The sequence below is a fragment of the Leiobunum rupestre genome, chromosome 4 (assembly GCF_980474605.1).
Source record: "Leiobunum rupestre chromosome 4, qqLeiRupe1.1.hap1, whole genome shotgun sequence".
NCBI lineage: Eukaryota > Metazoa > Arthropoda > Arachnida > Opiliones > Sclerosomatidae > Leiobunum > Leiobunum rupestre.
The window spans coordinates 50,236,640-50,255,936 of record NC_143387.1 but is presented as its reverse complement, the minus strand read 5'-3'; the positions used below and the strand labels follow the sequence as shown (position 1 = coordinate 50,255,936).

The window sequence follows — 19,297 nt, the reverse complement described above, 5'->3', positions numbered from 1 at the left end:
ATCTCTTCCGCTTAATCGACGCGCCAAAATCCTGGTAGTTTTTCTCTATCGGCCTCTTCGTTTCTAGGACACGGACGGAGGGAGGGGGTGGGGGGATGAGAGGGATGTCTGTCCATTCCTCCGCAGCCTCTCGGAATCCCTCCGCATCCTCCACCGCGAAACAGCGTCGTTTCGTATTGAAATTCCCACGCACGCGTGCGCGGTGCAACCCCCCGCCGCGCGGTAATATCGCGTTCTTTTCGGCGTCTTCCGCGCAGCCGGATCTGCGCGTAAATAAGAGTGCGCGCTCGTGGCGTTTCCCGCGAAAATCGCTCTAATCCTTTCGAGCTAGAAACGCGGGCTTTGGACGCGAAAATCTCGTGGTCGCCGGCAAAGAGCACGCGACAGGATGGAGGCCCCGGAACCCGATCGAAGCACGATTTCTCGTCACAACGGCAGTCACAGTCATCGCGATGTTTTAGCCGGCTAACAGCGACGGCGGCCCGAGGGTCACTTTTCTGATTCAGCGTACAGTTTTGTTAGTCTACTTTGCTTTTCGGCGTTCTTTTCCAGTTCGGGTTTTCGAGCGGGTGGTTTGAGCTTGGCGCGCCTTATGGATGGTAAACACTTCCCGAGAAGCCATTCGGCCAGCAGCCGGGTCCACTTCCTGGCCACTTCTTCCGACGTCGGCTCACTCGGTGCCGGAACCCCCACTTCTCCAGATCAGGTACACCCTTTCGCATGACCTTTACCATTTCTACCGAATCTTACCGGTTACTTTTAGTACCATTTGTTTATCTTGTCAATTGAGATCATATTTTTTCCTAGTCTTTGAGTTCTCTTTTGAAGAATTCCTTTCGTGCATTTATATTTGAATTACGAGATCGATAAAATAAATTCGACTTGTATTTTTAGCACGATTAGCACGATATTTTTATTTTCTTCTTTTTGCACCATTTTCTCTGTGTGGAACGTAACGCCTCAAAGGCCATAAAATAGGCTCTGTTCACATCGCTTTAGTATTTATTCAAATTGCAAAAATAATACCGGCAGTTTTTTATTTGTGATTTATATATTAATTTATTTAAATTCGAACTTTGGCAAATACTATTCTATTAAATTAGACAAGCGTTTTAAAGATCTTCCAAACTTCGACACGGGACAGAAAACTTAACATATTTTCTTTTACCTAACCGTAAATACGACACGAATGGTAGATCCGCAGAAAATGCGCGAATGCCCTTACGTCTACAACTAAAAATAAACCCCTAAAAACCAAATTTAACATCCACTTAATCTACTATAAATTTTATAATCATCTAAAAATCAATAATTTTTTCAAAATAAAAATTGCCAATAGTAGAAATATAGAAATAAGTTTAAGGGGAACGGTCAAGCTGTAACCAGTTAGATAGCCCTATAGCCCATTAAAAACTAAAATTTATGGCGAAAACCGCATAAAATAAAGAAATTTCGGGAAATCGAAAAGCGCGCGTCCGCCGCGACACCTGGTGAGAAGTCGGTGAGACAGTAAAACAACGTAAAAGCGCGCGCTGCTGAAGACGCAAAAAATTTGTTTTGCACGCGCGGCACGTTCCAGTTATAAGAGACCTAAGCCTAAAATGCGCGATTTTAAAAGTTAGGATAGTTCGCAAAACGCTCATACGGGGTTAGGGGCGCTGGCGGCAGCCCCTAAGATGGCGGCGAAAATTCAAACCCAAACACCTGGCGTTATTTTTCGTTTCAACTTTTTGGGCCAAAAGCTATTTTTTCAAGACAAAAAAAGGTACGTGTTAGTATATTGAACGTCTTGTTAATCTTTTGATACGGAAATAAGGCCATATTTCGAAAAGCTTGGCCGTTCCCCTTTAATTTAAAAAAAACTAATTATCATTGATTCCCGCATTATTATTCCATTCTAGCATTACAAAAAAAATATCAGAAATAAAATATTATTCATTAAATTTACATTAGACCTTTTTATGGTACTTTTCCCTCTAGTCACGTAATTTATTCTTTATATTTCTTTCCAACATGCTCTAGTAAAATCCCGTAAATCAGCCTTCATCCAGTGTTATTAATATTTCCACGGCTTTGAAAGGGCTATTCCTCTCCTATAAAATAGGAGGTCTTCTCTGCAGTCCATCCTAGATCGGGTTGGGAGGGGGGAGGGGGGAGGGGTCAGGAACACAGCAGCGCGTGTTAGGAAATGGCTGGGACTAAGATCTGGCAAGTGCCCAAAAAGAACCCGGCGGGGTTTTAATTTGATGGTTTTTGGACCTTGGCTAACCGCGATATTACTCCTAACATCCATTATTCACACGCCGCGTTACTCTTTGGCCCAATCGAATTTACCTAAAAAACCCTGGATAGCATTTCATTATTATAAGTGAGATATCCCATATCAGTCTGAAACCCACACTAAGCCTCGGTTTTTCCATCTTTGTATTAAAGGCGCGAGTAGGGTGAAATCTGCGCGGTCTATTGTGGCGGTCAAGTCACGTGATAGGTGATTGATACGATTGGCTAGACTCTCCGGGCCGAAACTTTTAATAATTCGGTGAGTGCGAAGGTATTTCTTGGTACGCGTTAGGCGTAAGCGATCGTCTGGCGTTGCGCTCGTGCGCCCTTACATCAGACTGTTGAAGGTTGAATTTCTGCAGGCACGCTGTTGGCTTAAATCGATCTGAAACGCGCTACAATCCAAATAATTTAGGTTACTTAGTCAAGGTTGAGCGTGCTACCGCTAATGAGAAAAGTTTATTTTTATCCGAATGCTAATGGAAAAGTGCTCAGCAATATGGATTCGATAAGTTGAAATATGTCGTAGAAAAAACCTTCTAAGTAGTTTTTTGGGCAAATACATTCAGAAAGAAAATTAAGCTTCTTTGCAAACGAAAGCGAAATTCTTTAAGAGAGTTTTCGAAAACTAAATTCATACTTGTACACCGAGCGAAGGACTCGTAAGCTTTGGAAATCGTTTTTGTGGGTTTACGTGTTTTGTCCCGATGCGATAGCTAACACTAAATTTGTCCGAAAACGTTGCCATTTTAGCAATAATAATAATAATAATAATAAAAATAATAATCAGCTAGGCCTAAGTCCTCAAGTGACTTTTAAAGCCATTAATTCAGGTGGCTTGGTTACAAGGCGTAGGAGAGTGGTGGCTAGCCCTGCATGCCAAGCGAGCCAACAGCTCCTTACACTAACTATTACCGCTAACCTCAAAAGTTTTTATGGAATTCGGGAGAAAACCCCTTAAACCAGTGGGGAGAGAACTTGTAAACTCAGCGCACCAATTTGAATTAATGGTGCATTAAAGTATTTAAACGTTTCTAACGCGATAGCTTCGTTAATTTTCGGTCATTTCTACCCGTTTTAGATGAGATTTCTCTGTTAGCTCGTTATAGCCAGCAGATGTCACCTGTTTTTGATTGAAATTCTACGCCATTTTGGAAAATGGTGGATTAAAAACCCAAGACGGTCCTGACGCGATAGCTTCATTAACTTTAGTTAATTTGTAGCCATTTTAGATGAGATTTCTGTGTTAGTTCGTCAAAGCCAGCAGATGTCACCTGTTTTTGATATAAATTCTACGCCATTTTGGAAAATGGCGGATTAAAAAACCCAAGACGTTCGTGACTAGTTAACTACCACAATTTGTAACTGATTTAGATGAGATTTCTATGTTAGCTGCTCACACCCTACATATGAATCTTAGGGATTTATTTTTAGATCCAACATCATCTTGGCGGATAATAAAATCTAAACGTTTCTGACGTTACAAATGATGTAATATTTAGTCGATTTATCTGAGATTTTCGATTTAGGCTGTAGCAGAAAATAAATTTAGTTTTCGTTGAAATCGGACACCAACTTGGAAAACGGTGGATAAAATTTTAATCTTTAAACGACAGCTGCGGTTAATTTAAGACAATTTCACTAAAGGCATTTGTTTGTTTCACCTCTCTCACCAAATGATACCTATTATTAATTATACGTACAAATCCTTCCATTTCTTAATTATACGTACATATTCCTCCATTTCTTAATTATACGTAAAAATCCTTCCATTTCTTAATTATACGTACATATCCTTCCATTTCTTAATTATCCGTACATATCCTTCCATTTCTTAATTATCCGTGCATATCCTTCCATTTCTTAATTATACGTAGAAATCCTTCCATTTCTTAATTATGCGTACATATACTCCCATTTCAGCGGAGTGGCGGAGTGGTTAGCATTTTCACCTCGCAGCAAGAGGAGCCGGGTTCAATCCCTGCTTGTGGCACTGGGTGAAAACTCGGAACAACTCCTTCCGCGTTGAGTTTGCAAGTTCTCTCCCCACTGGTTTAAGGGGTTTTCCCTCGAGCTCTTCGGTTTCCCTTTCCATAAAAAGATGTTGAGGTTAACGGTAATAGTGAGTGTAGGGAGCTGTTGGCTCGCGTGGCATGTGGGGCTTGCAAGTTGCCACCACCCTCCTACGCATTGTAACTCGGTCACCTGAATTAATGGCTTCAAAAGTCGCTTGATGACTAAGGCCTAAAGTGGTGCCTTGGGTATTAGCCTAGCTGATTATTATTATTAAATCCTTCCATTTCTTAATTATACGTAGAAATCCTTCCATTTCTTAATTACACGTACCAATCCTTCCATTTCTTAATTATACGTACATATCCTTCCATTTCTTAATTATACGTAGAAATCCTTCCATTTCTTAATTATACGTACAAATCCTTCCATTTCTTAATTATACGTACATATCCTTCCATTTCTTAATTATACGTACAAATCCTTCCATTTCTTAATTATACGTACATATCCTTCCATTTCTTAATTATACGTACATATCCTTCCATATCTTAATTATACGTAGAAATCCTTCCATTTCTTAATTATACGTACAAATCCTTCCATTTCTTAATCATACGTACATATCCTTCCATTTCTTAATTATACGTAGAAATCCTTCCACTTCTTAATTATACGTACAAATCCTTCCATTTCTTAATTATACGTACATATCCTTCCATTTCTTAATTATACGTACAAATCCTTCCATTTCTTAATTATAGGTACAAATCCTTCCATTTCTTAATTATACTTAGAAATCATTCCATTTCTTAATTACACGTACAAATCCTTCCATTTCTTAATTATACGTACATATCCTTCCATTTCTTAATTATACGTAGAAATCCTTCCATTTCTTAATTATACGTACAAATCCTTCCATTTCTTAATTATACGTACATATCCTTCCATTTCTTAATTATACGTACAAATCCTTCCATTTCTTAATTATACGTACATATCCTTCCATTTCTTAATTATACGTACATATCCTACCATATCTTAATTATACGTAGAAATCCTTCCATTTCTTAATTATACGTACAAATCCTTCCATTTCTTAATTATACGTACATATCCTTCCATTTCTTAATTATACGTAGAAATCCTTCCATTTCTTAATTATACGTACAAATCCTTCCATTTCTTAATTATACGTTAAAATCTTCCCATTAATGAAATCAACAAAAATTTGCAAGTATAATTATACTTGCAAATTTTTTCATTTGTTAAAAGTAAATCGATTATGTCACTAGCAATTAGGGGTAGAAAATCATACAACTTTATTTCAAAAAGATAAGACTTTAATATTTATTTTTCTCGTTTAAAATTGAGATACTAAATTAACCGACCAACATTTGGAGAAACTAAGCTTTATTGGAAAAACTATGCTCTATTAGGGAAACAATCCTATAGGGCAAAATTATAAGGATAAATATTTTAGTTTTAACCGCTTGCGAAATATTTTATCGTTTTCCATCTTGAACTTGGAAGCTTGTAAATTTTTTTAGGAATTGAGGCTTAAAAATAAAAGGGATCTTCTACAGCATCCTCGGGTGACGTCATTGACTTTAGAACAGCCGTAAAATCGTCGTTTTCCGCTTTTTTGAAGAAAAAAAACCGCATTCCGTGACTTTTGGGGGACGCATAGATCTGTGATCCCAAAAACTGCGAGAGAATTATTTTTGACACTGTTTTTCTTTACCTTCTTTTTCCTTTCCTCCAACCAGAGAGTGATTGAAAATCATCCTCACAAAATACTAAAAACTCTGCCGCTTGAACTTGAAAGATAACGGTTCTAGCTTCTGTTGTAAGGGCTTTGGCGCTCTTCAGACTTTAAGAATATTGGATTTTACAACTAGACTACGAAAGATATTTTATCATTTTATGGCAGCGTAAAATAGAGAAGCCCGAATGTCTTTCGAATACGTTTTAAGCCGGAAATAAGCTAATTAGAATAATTTTAAATTAATTTGAATTACGAACAGTTAAAGCTATAGAATCCGAAAAAACTGGAACAAAGTTTCATTCGAAGATTTCAAATTAGAACAATTTGGAACCAAGTTTCATTCAAAGGTGGCAAATTAGAACAAATTGGCACAAAGTTTCACTCAAAGGTGGCAACTTAGCAAAAATTGGAACAAAGTTTCTTTCGAAGGTTACAAATTGGAACAAATTTTCATTCGAAGGTTACAAATTGGAATAAAGTTTCATTCGAAGGTTACAATTTGCAACAAAGTTTCATTCGAAGGTTACAAATTGGAACAAAGTTTCATTCGAAGGTTACAATTTGGAACAAAGTTTCATTCGAAGGTTACAAATTGGAACAAAGTTTCATTCGAAGGTTACAATTTGGAACAAAGTTTCATTCGAAGGTTACAATTTGGAACAAAGTTTCATTCGAAGGTTACAAATTGGAACAAAGTTTCATTCGAAGGTTACAATTTGGAACAAAGTTTCATTCGAAGGTTACAAATTGGAACAAAGTTTCATTCGAAGGTTACAATTTGGAACAAAGTTTCATTCGAAGGTTACAAATTGGAACAAAGTTTCATTTGAAGGTTACAATTTGGAACAAAGTTTGATTCAAAGGTTACAAATTGCAACAAAGTTTCATTCGAAGGTTACAAATTGGAACAAATTTTGATTCAAAGGTTACAAATTTGAACAAATTTTGATTCAAAGGTTACAAATTTGAACATATTATGATTCAAAGGTTACAAATTTTTTAAAGATTCTAAATTATAACAAATTGGAACAAAGTTTCATTCAAAGGTTCCAATTTCGAACAAATTGAAGCAAAGATTTACTTAAAGGTTCCAAATTCGAGTAAATTGAAACCTCGTTCCATTTAAAGGTATAAGTAGTTAGCCATTCAAAGAAGAAATTTAACCGAAATCCTCACTTTTCCGTAACATAAAAACTAAACCGTATAAACTCGTAGTAACAACAACAGCGACCCCTGCAGGTCATTCTTAGCGAATTCCCAAATTCTTTTAGAAAAGGAAGAAATTGAAAGTTTAGTAAAAGTGTTTCTAAAGCTTGGAGATAAAAATTCGCAAAAAACCTATTTTCTATATTGGAGCCGCAGGGAAATAAACTGGACTTTTGAAGCGGGGGCGGGGGGGGGGGGGTTTGGAGCATCGCCAACCTCATGAAGGAATTTCTCGCTAGCCTTCGTTGCCAGTTAAAGTTATCCGCCATGGCCCGGTCCTCCTCCAACGCAGCCAAATATTTTAACAAGAAGAGGGAAACACCGCGGCTAAAGAGGAGAAAAAAGCCCCGAAAACAGAAGAGCGCAAAATCTTCATCGTTTATTTTGCAGGCTCCCTTGGAAGGTATTTTCTTCGACTTACATTAGGCTTAACGGTTATAGCTGGTTTGATTGGTTGATTAGAATGCGAGAGAATGATAAAATAAATAAATAAATAAATAAATAATCAGCTAGGCTAATACTTAAGGCATCACCATAGGCCTACCACAACGTAATCACCATTAGAAATTGATATGCAAATTTGAAAGGTTTTGACCCCAATGGTTTTGTTGAAGGTTATTTTTATTTATTAGCCAATTAGAAACAACGTGGTAAAACGGGTTGCCCGAACACAAATGTTTGTTTGGACGGTATACTAAACGTTGTAAGCAATCTGTTTTTCAAGGCTAGAATATTTAATATTTAATTTGAAACCAATACTATTAAATTAGACTTAGAGCGAAGGGTAGAAAATAAGTTTAAGATTTAGGGATAGCAAATCTTTAATATTTTATATTTTGAAAGTCCTTGGACACATTCGACTGGTGAAGTGATACTTTGTATTTTCTTGGAATAACTTAGTTTATTTTAAGTAGTTTGCATTTCTACTAGTTCTACTTTTACTCTAATCTTGAACTTATAAAAGGCATAAAGTGTGCCGTTCTAAATTTTTTCAAAACCAATTTGAAGGTACAATGATCACATCAGGTTTTTAATTTCAATGACTACATTTAGAAATCGCAAAAATAACAGTACCTTGCCGAGTGCATGTGGCACCCAATTCACAATAGGGATTTTTTATGGAAATTACGAATAACTGTTGGAATATTTTATTATTAATTTAATAGGGTAAATATAATTACATAATTTTAAAGGAATAAAACGTTTTCGTTCAATAATTTTACCTAACTGTTTTAGCAATCCTGAGAAATGTACTTAATAGGGTTAAATATGAAAATAAAAGCATGGCATACGTCCAGAGGCTACATTTGTAAAGAACTGTCCGGACTGTGTACGTTGTTTATGATTTGCTCAACAAAAACAAATTATAAATTAATGATTAGCTCATGGACAGTAAATTAAGAGGACAGGTTTTCGATAGCCTTCCACAGTGCATTTTATTTCTCCCGCGTATCAATCAGCTCGAGAGACTCCGAGGGAGCCTTGCAAGGTCGTTTGTACCACGTGATCTTAAAATTTAAAACTGGCAATCTAATGCGGTTGATATTGTTACGTAATTTTTTGCGCTTTATATTTTAGTAATTTTTAATTTCGGTTTTTTAATTCGATAAAAACTATCAACTGATATTTAGTATATCATATTTAATCTGTAAAAACGCACCTTTTGGCGTAAAAATGTACTTCGTGTTTATCTTTTTTCTTTTTTCGAACAGTATCGTCCACTCTTAGCGATACTTGTTTTTTTTTCAAATAACCTTGGCCGACTCCCTTAGTGTGATTGGTTTACGGGGGCTAAAAACCAGGCTTCTTACCGATCCTCTAAAATCTACTATCCATGATTAGCTGAAGTTGATATGTAGTTTTTTCTTTAGTTATGGATTACAAACTGGGCCTTGATTATTTGGTGATTTGTGATGATCGTGAATATTTTCTTTAAGGATGTCGCTGGTTCTATTTGTGATTTAAGATGAGTGAAATAATAATTTTCAATTAAATTATTAATTTTCAAAATTTTACTATCTAACGTAAATTAAATTGATTTAGATGCTCAAAATTCAACTGTTTTTTTTATAATTATCATTATTACGGATGTTCAGTAGAATTTATTCTCGGCCTTATAAAACTTTAAACGTTCACTCAAAACTAGGTTCGATATACTACTTTTAGTATATAAAACCTTTATTTTCTTGTTAAATAGTAGCCTACTTAAGTTGGAATTAATTTCGATGTTTGATCGATATTTTTACACAAGATACTAAAGAAATGACAAATATTATTAAAGGCAGGAATCCATACCCCTACTTGGAATGCTTATCGCGGCAGATTTTCGTCTCGATGTGGCTGACGGTTTTTTGACGTCACTATGTTAACTTAACAAACAACAACGCGAGAGGGGAGCGCGCGCAAAGAGGATTTTTTTTCTCGTAGGCGGGGCCAAAGCCGTCAGAGTGATCTTACTACACGCGATACGGCAAGATAAGCATTCCAAGTAGAGGTATGGATTCCTGTTAAAGGCTATAAAACGAAGTTGGTACAAATTTTGGTTGACATGCCTTTTTTCGTCATAGTACTATCTTTCTCTGAACTCTCACACCTAATTTTAATCTCAACTTATTAAAGGCCGACAACATAAATCTTCGGTTTTCTCGGTCTTTCACTGGAAGTAGGCTGACTGCATGGCACACGTGTATTGCAGTTAGCCTACTTCCAGTGAAAGACAGAGTAAACCGACGATTTATGTAGTCGGCCTTTAACTTATTTGTGTCGTAAAATCTTTGATTCTGTCTTACTATAATGTGTACATAATCTTCGCAACAGTGTCCGTCGTTCGTTTTGTCATATTCTTAGGTATATCTTAAAATTTTATTCGTACCATTTCCTAGGAGCTTAAAGATTTTTTTAATTAGGTTTAGTTTGGCGGCCCTCTAGATTTAATAATAATAATAATAATAATAATAATAATAATAATCAGCTAGGCTAATACCCAAGGCACTACCTTAGGCCTAAGTCATCATCTGACGTTTTTTCGACTTATCAAATTGAACACTAAAAATGTGTAATAAAACCCCGATACAAGTTTACAGGCACAAAAATAACCATTATGCCTTTTTACATATGATGTTCCTTATATTCGTTTACCATATCAGTTCCCTTTAAGCATTTTAGTGAAGTTTGATCGCTATTGCAGTCCAGCCTTAAGGTACGTTTTCGTTCAATAGATTTGTAATCGCGAGCCATTTCCTTTAGCATTAGCCCGTGCAATAAGTATAAATCTCAACATTAGAAAAAGTTCCTATCGATGACGGATCTAATGAATTTCTGAAGGTCTGCTTTTTGACAAAATGTTTCGATCGCATTCTCCAAATTCCCCAAATAAAAGTGGTATTACCTTAGAAAACAAATCTCTACAATCAGCTTCTACCTTCGAAAGTCTTTCTTAGTAAAGAAACCCTGTAAATCAGCTTCTCCCTGGACACCGGTTTCAAATGAATATTCATTCATTCATTCAGTTGAACAAGTCCGCAGTATGCTAAATTTTGTCCTAGTATAGTTAATGTTGGTATGAAAATGAATTTCCCTAAGCCTAATGGATATTTGACCGATTTAAAAATTACGTTTTTATGAGGTATAGCAGGCTTATTTTAACCGCTTTTATACCCTAACATGGCGGCGAATTTTGAAACGCAAAATTAATTTTAAAGTGTTGGTTGCACGAAAAATGTCATTGTCGAAACAAATTTCCAGGCCCAAGTGTACTATTTCGGGGCCGAAACTGATCTTGTTCGCTTCTCAAAATACAAATATTTTGAGCTAATTTTTTCCTCCGTAGTACGAGCAAATTCAAGCTGTAGTTTAATTCCTAAAGTAGAAGTTTTCGAACTCAAGATTTTTAATCATAATTTTAGGCTTATTATCGAAATAAAAAAATTACGCGTGCGACACGCCGTTATTACGTAGCCTTGTGTATGCCTATTTCAATTACTACTGCGTAGAATTTCTTCCTGGGTGTTAAATCAACCTGCTTTTAATCCCAAATGTAAAAAAATGTATTACAGACAATTAGCCAATGATACGCTTCGCATTTTCTGACGTCACGGGTGTTGAAAATAATCTTATAAGTCGGGAAATTCGCCTAAAAACTCGATTTCCACCATTTTGACTTCATTTTTTAGTTTAATTCAAAGACCGCTTAACCGATTTTGATGAAATTTTCTGTACTTGCTATAAAATATTTGCTCTTTCTAATGAATCAATAATTATCAATATCTAAAATTTCGTGCAACCAACGCTTTAATAAAACTTCTGTAATTACATAAAGTTCCATTTTTCTTTGATCTATCTCTCTGCATTGAGCCCGGCTGCCGTAAATCAATTTTACCTTTCCCGTTTGGCGCGCCGAGTTGGAGTAGTGGTAGTAGACGGAATTAATAAGCAATATATCTCCTTGCTGGGGATTAGTGGCTCAATGGAGAAATGGGGATAAAGGCGCCCGTAACGCCTCCTAGCGGCGAAAACGAGCAACATTAGTCTGCCTTAAGCCGCATTAAATGAGCTGCCGGCTCTCAGTGGTGGGCCGCGTGTAAAATTAAAACCATCAAAATATCTGAGCGGATAATTCCTCCGAATTTAATATCACTTTTTATTGATTTTTAGTTTTTTACGTTTTTGTTCTTCGAGGGATAAAAACGTTATAGCCTCACGCATTCGGGCTGGTTGGTTTAAACAAAATATCTTGGAAAATTCGAGTAGAGGTTCCAGTCCTATAATTTGAAAATGAGTCCACTTTCAAAATGGATTTCTCATATTGCCTCTTTTAATTAAATTATAATTTCCGCTTAATTTTCAGCAAATTTGTCATAAGACTTCGAAATAGCGGGGGAATGTTTAAAACGAGGTTGAAAAAGGGAATTCTAAATCACATTGTCACTGTGTATTTATCATTCTCTGATCTTCGGGCTTGGAGATAGACTTCCCGTTTTCAAACCGTACTACGAAACAGTGAATTATAAATTTAACAATAACAGTTATTAAAATTGCACGCGACAGAAGTCGATTAAAATTTTAGATCCTCCAATATAGTCCAAACAGTCGAGTCCCTGGCTTGTCACTTTCACGGGGTGCTCACCGTTTATCCTTGGCACCGAGGATCGGGCGGGGATAACTCCCCATTTCGCAGTTGCCCCTTTCAATATACTATAGACCATTCTTCTCGGCGTAAACTAGTGACCCATATTTTCGCTTCAGTCGCGGGCGTGGGATCCCATCCCCAGCCTCTCGGATCTAGGAGGGTCTCCATCATCGTTGTCCTCATCCCGTTGCCATGACGACGGCGGAACGTTCGATTAGTGACGAAAGCCCCGCCTCTTTTGGCTTCGGGCCAAGTATATTTAAAATATAGGTCCGAGCGCGTACCCGTTTTTTTTAGTCGAGAATCATTTCGACGGTTTTACTTTGCAGTTGGCTGATTGCTTCTGTCGGACTGCGTTAGGTGTGGGGGATGAATGTCAAGTTACTTGGGCTCGTAGCTTTCCCCCCCCCCCCCCCCGCAGTTTGTTCATTTTGCGCGTTAGACGCTTCACTAAATTGAGGACGAGAAAAGCAATACATTTTCCATTTTATGAGGCTTTTTTCCCTCCCTTTCAGAGAGTATACTCTAGCTCGTCTTCTGCTCCAACCCCCTTTTTTTCCCTTTTCGCTGCGCTCGCTAGGTTAATTTGAGGGGTTAAATTTCTTGTCATTTTTTGTCCCGCGGGTTTCCGAGAGAGGTAAACCTGATGATACGAACTTAATTATCTTTAATTAAATTAAATGGCAAAGATTTTTTTACGTTCGAAAAAAAGGATTTTGGTTAGTTATTTTAGCACTTCATAAAGTGAAGAGGTTTTAACGTTATAAATTAGTCTGCGCTAAAAAAGAAAATTGTTATTTTTCATCCACTTTTAAAATTTACGTTTTATATTCGTTATAAATCGCTAGATGATGATGCCTTGGGTATTAGCCTCGCTGATTATTATTATTTTCATTATTTTACCGAAATATTCACTAATTTTAACGTTGATTTAAATTTAAACTCAGTTTTATTACGCATTTCCAACGCTAGTTACAATTCATAGATGGCGTTTCCAACTGTCCTGAGATAGATCATCGAATCGTCATTGATTTTCGAAACCTTGATCTGCCAAGGATCAAAAACCAGTCAACCACGTCTCCTCGAGCTATCTTGAAAATAATAACCAATAGGCATCCAAATTCGAGGATGCAAAGAGATAGAAAATTTTATCGGAGTCTCACCACCAATTAGCTTAAAATTAAGTAAAAAGTAGGCTTAAATTAGGACTTTGTCAGTAGCCACACTGGCAAGCCTATGGTCTAAACGAATAATCTCGGTATAATAATATCGGAGTTGATGTTGATCACGTGGAAATAAAATGTCATTTTTTGGGGCCGCTCGTTTTGGCGCCATGGCAAGTTGCCAAGAACTATTTTTTCCAGCGAATCTCTTTCTGGAAGCTGAGGCCGGCGGCAAAAGATCATCCCTTCATTCTCCACGCGCTTCGCCTTGGAAAGAGATGAAGAGAGAGAGGGGGGGAGAAAAAGGCGCGGAAAGGCGGCAGTAGGGCAGCTCGGCGGCGCGTGCGCCCGGGCCGGGGGAAAGCCCTGGCCCAGACGTGTCGGCGGCCATTATCGATTTGACCCCGAAACAAGACGGCGAAAAGGGACCGGTGACGTCACGACCTCCGTCTCCTGTAGACGGAGTTAATGAAGCCGCTTTCTCTCCGGTTCGTGCCGTCCTAGGCCTAAAGGGACTGCGCGTGTTTTTTGAACCGGAGCCGACGCGGCCGCCATCTTTGTTTACCGGCGAGTGGGAGGTCACGTGGTAAGAGATATTTTTCGGGGACTGTCCGGCCGAAATCCCGTCGGCGCCTAGGTGTTTCCCGTCGTTGCATGAGTCAATTTTAAAATTGCGCCGAGTTCTTTTCCGCGAAAATTTATTCCCACGGCATTTTTCCATTTTTTTTTAATTTCTTCGTCTAAATATTTTTGCAAAGGACGATACTGATATTTTGCAGCAATTTAATTTATTATACTATTATACCCTATTTCCCTTACGAAATATTTCATCCACCGATATTGGAAAATCAAATTTTTATTTTCGTTTAATGAAACCTTACAAGATTTAATCGTAAGGAATTCATATTTTAATCTGCTCAATTTCGGAATAAATTGTTTTGTAAGGGTACACTATGGCTGCAATTAGAGGCGACTTATACCACACGCAGTGATGCCAGGTCGCGAAAATTAAATTTCCCTTTCACGGCTTTAAAATATCCCTTTTTGGATCAAGTATTTCCTTGTTTTCCAAAAACCCGAAAAACATTCATATTTACCTAAAACATTACCTAAGTAACACTGGGAAAATGGTTTTCATTGTTAGTAAAATAATTATAACTGTAGACCCCTAGTACAGAAAATAATAAACAGTAATAGTTATGGCTCGCGTGGCATGAAGGGCTTGCCACAGCCCACCACCCTCCTACGCATTGTAACCCGGCCACCTGTTTAAAAAGGTATTATAAGTCGCTAGATGACTTCGCTCTATGTTGTTGCTTTGTTTATTAGCCTAGCTGATTATGTAAAGCGCCATCTGTAGTATGGTTTGATTTTTCAGTTTAGTTCTTTAACGAAGGCTTAAATAAAATACCAAAGTAAAAGATTGTAGGGATTCCAACTCAATCAAAATCGAACAAAGCCTTACTATCAATTGCTAATTTTATTATATTTATTTTTTCAAATTTAATCAAGTTAGCATATTTAGAAAACAATAAGAATTGTTTTTCTGATCGGATAAGAGAAAGGGGATGTGAACGTGTTTACTCCGCCGTGTTTTCCATATCGAACAGATTACGAGGAGTAGAATTCTTGAACGATTAGCAACATTGGAAAGCGCTGCAATTCCATTCCAATGGTGCGGTAGAAAAATCTCAGGTATTTATAGCGTGAGTCGTTCTTGACCTAGTCCTTGAAAAAAAGCGCAAAGTGGGGCTTTGTGGGCGTCATCCGTGATATTCCCCGCTTCTTGGAAACGGTCATTTTCCCTCGAAAATGGGACGATCCGACCGTGGTTAAATTTAAACAGTGACAGGGAAATTCGATTCTATACAGTCGCGCCAGCGGCGGACATTCCAGCCGCACACCGGCGTGAGGCGGAGAAGAGGAGATACGGGAAAGAGAGAGAGTAGGCCTAAAGACGGAGAACACAACGGCGGGTTTTCGCCGCGTAGTACCGCCCACGCTTTGACGTTAATCTTACGTCGATCGATAGAATGGTAACGTCCGGTTCGTTAACGTGAATGTAACAAAAGGCGGAAGGTCTCCGCGACACACGCGCCAGACTCGCTTTTATCTCCAGGTACGGCGCTTAGTCCACGCGAATTCCATACGGTCTCGTCCATTAATCGCGTCCGATTAAGCTGGCATAATGTACCGCGAGAGTAAGATGATCTAAATATCGGAGCCAACAGCATGGAGAGTACCGTGCGGATAAATAAAGATGGTACCAAAAGTTGGCCCGTGGTCAACCTGGCAATTGTAAGTTCTACTCCGAACAATGTCGGCAGTGATTATGTATTTCCCTCACGTAACTGTTGTCAATGTGTCACGTGATGTGCTCTTAAATGGAACGAAACTGTACCAAACACGATAATCGGGGCTTCCCCCAAAAATATGACGAGGCTTAAGCGTAGAGGGATTTCGCTTATCCCGCTGTATCGGTGTCCCATTGATTTCTAGACCCATATTCAATGTTCGATGTACAATCTTGCACTGGTTCGCTTCCTCATACATATCTTATGACTGTTTCAAGCCTCAAATTGGTCAGATAAATAACAAATCTCTTAACGATTAAAGTTATAAATGTATAAAATATGTATAAATATATAAATGGGTGTAGGCTATAAACGGCGTTGGAACTAATTATTTTAAATTAATTAAAGCTTAACCTATTTATTTTACCTTTTCACCTCTTTCTCTGTTTATCTTTATTAAGTTATAAGAACGCACTAAGCTATTTTTATCAAACTAATTTGTCTAACAATTTAGTTTCTCTTACTAATTGCAATATGTGAAAATGGAAATTTCTGTACGTTATATTTTAGCGTACACAAAAGTGTTCCAATTTCAGTTTTCATAATTAGTAAAGGAATTGAAATGGTTAGATAACAAGAAGTGTCGTAAGTTACGCCTTTGTTGTACTTTTAGAGAAAAAATATAATTTAGAAAATAAATAACAAAATAAATACCTAAAGCAGCGATCAGACTTTGTGAAAATATTACGTTTGCGTCGATCGTGTCGGTTTTTTCGATTTCTTACACCGTTCAGACTTCTCAATAGAGACTTTAAATTTTCGCGCGTGTCGTTCACATTTTTTCATTTCGTTGAGCTCAAAAAGTTCATAGCAGACAATTAGCCTCATGTCTCATCAGCGCCTTTAGGTAGTGGCGACCTTTAGAACCATCGAAATACTATAACCAATCAGAGGTGGTAAAAAATTATTTCAATTTTTCCGCCGTTATTACTGATCTCTGATTGGATGAACAATCACTTTTTTGTTAATCTCCGTGCAAGGTTGGTTCCTGTCTGAACAGTGAAATGAACGAACCGACGCGACCAACATAACCGAAACGACACGACCGATGCTAACGTAATATTTTCACATAGTCTGAACGCTGCTTTACTGAACTGAAAAATATTACTTTTAATAGCCGCCATTTTTAGGCTTTTTTTTATGTGTAGAAAAAAAAGAGATTGACGTCATGTCACGTGACAGCGATAGTACTGTATTAAATTGAGCGTAACTAAAAATGTGTATTTCGCGATAAAAAAAAATGAAATAAAAAAAAATTGGCAAAACCAACAGTTGGCAAAAGTCCAAATTCTGGAGGCTAAATTGATACCGCTATAGCTGTGCGTTGGATATATCCTATAGTGATTGGTTTGATGTGTCATTTACCCTCGTAACCCCGTGAACTGTTCGAGGGATATCTTAAGTACTGGCGCGATGGCAACGGCATAAAATGCCCATTTGGGGAATTACTCCTAAGAACTGGCGGCGATGTTATTCTGTTATAATTGCGAGTCTGCCAGCAGATGCGCGTCTCAAATAGTCTTCCACCCACCGCATCATCGCCGGGAGCGCGGGACAAATTCTGGAGCTAATTTTAGCCCTTCATCCCCCTCCAAGTATCCCCCCTGCGCCTTTTTATTCGATAGCGACGTCATCCTGGAAGACGTCATCGTCGTTTCCATAGAAACGGAGAAGGTCCTCGGCGTAAACAAGGTGCGAATACTCCGCCCAACCCCCTCTTTCCTAGCTCGGGGCAGCCGACCCTCGTTCTCCTATAGCGTTTTCCATTTGATTGCTCGAGATTCACTCCGAATCTGTCTCTGACGTCATAGATCTTGCCCCAATCGACTAGAGTAAAGCCGCAAATGCAACATTCCATGAACCAGTGGCGTAAATAGCGCCCCCGCAGACCCCGCGGCGTGGGGGGGCGAGAACTTAGGGGCCCCAAACGTTTATGATTAAATCGGTGCTATTTAAAAGGGCCCCAAGTCGTTTTTCGCGGGGGGGCGGAGTTCCTAGTTACGCCACTGCAAAGGCCCGTAGCCAGAAAAATTTCGTTAAGGGGGCAGTAGCTTTTTGTGAGGGGCACATTTTTTTCGTTACCTAATTTCGAAAATCAACATAAGTCTCGCCATGAAATGTTTTTGGTGTTCAACAAAAAAGCCTTGCTTTCTGAACCAGACCATTCTACAACTTGTATTTTATTAAGAAATAGTTACCTATAAATAACGATCTAAACCTTAGACAAAGACAAGTGGATCAAAAGGAAAATTTCCACGAATAGAAGTTTAAAATATTAATAAAGATGAAGGGGCAGAGAATATTCTTTGAGAGGGAATGGATTAAATTGAGGGGGCAAATAAAAATTTCATTTGAGGGGCAATATTTATTTTTGAGGGGGCCTAGCCCCAGAATCCCCCCTCCCCCGTGGCTACGGGCCTGCCACTGCCATGAACATATTCCAGCCACTTGGTTGATTTTCGTCTGTTAGTAATTTTAATTTTCGCGTCTTGCTTTGCCATTTTGCCCAAAAATCTAAAAGGAACACGCAAAAATTTGTTCCGATGTCGATCTCGATCCGTTGATCTGTCGAAATCGGGAGATCGGTTTTGGGCGATCTCGGAGCAAACGAGAGTGGGAAATGGAACACGCGAAACTTGATCGGAGCAGATCCGAGCAGGCAAATGGAACATAAAATGTTGATCAGAGCGATCTAGAGCAGTCAAATGGAAAACGCTATAATAGCACGTGCCATTGGCTGGCTGATCTCGGGCGCTCCGAGATCGCTCGATTTTGATTTGAAGTTCCACTGGGAAATCGAGAGCAGGTCTCGCTGAGATTCGTGTGTTCCCCTGGCGATCGCAATCTAGCAGCGAGCGCTCGAAGTTGATCCGAAAATTTTGGCAGATCAACAAATTGCGACAATTTTTTAGGCGCGAAATGTCGGCTGTTATTGGGGGTCATCTTCTGGCAGCTCTGATGAAGAACGGGAAGCTATAGCATTAGAATATCATGCACCGAACATAACTAGACCCTAAATTATTCATTATGTAAATGATGTGGTTATGAATTATGATGATAACGAGGAGAGTAGTTAAGCCTTGTCTTTGTACTACCGCCATTTTAACTACACAGGAAGGTTGATTAAAATTTCCACGCGTGTTCCACTGGAAAATACAGGGTGTTTCAAAAGGTTACGCAAAAATTTTAAGGAGTTGTAGGGGGTGAGTTGAGAAGTATGCCTGTTTTTCCCCATTTTCCTACGATGAGTTAAATGAGCGCCAGAGAGCTTCAAAGTGTGGCCTACTAGCACCTGGAAGTAGGCTGCAACAAGCATACTTAAAACCTTTAAATACTGTTTAAGTTTACTTTTTTACGCTGGTTACCTCGATTTGTTTACAAA

At 38.3% G+C, this 19,297-nt stretch overlaps 1 protein-coding gene across 1 annotated transcript in view; it reads left to right on the top strand.

Moving 5' to 3' along the window:
• The first annotated feature begins 264 nt into the window (after window positions 1-264).
• LOC149948129 (sodium-dependent proline transporter-like) overlaps window positions 265-19,297 on the top strand; it is a 40,499-nt gene continuing 21,466 nt past the window's right edge. Inside the window, exon 1 of the mRNA XM_090173000.1 lies at window positions 265-706. Coding sequence (XP_090029126.1) covers window positions 593-706 — 114 coding nt within the window. The 5' untranslated portion in view covers window positions 265-592. The remainder of the gene's footprint in view (window positions 707-19,297) is intronic.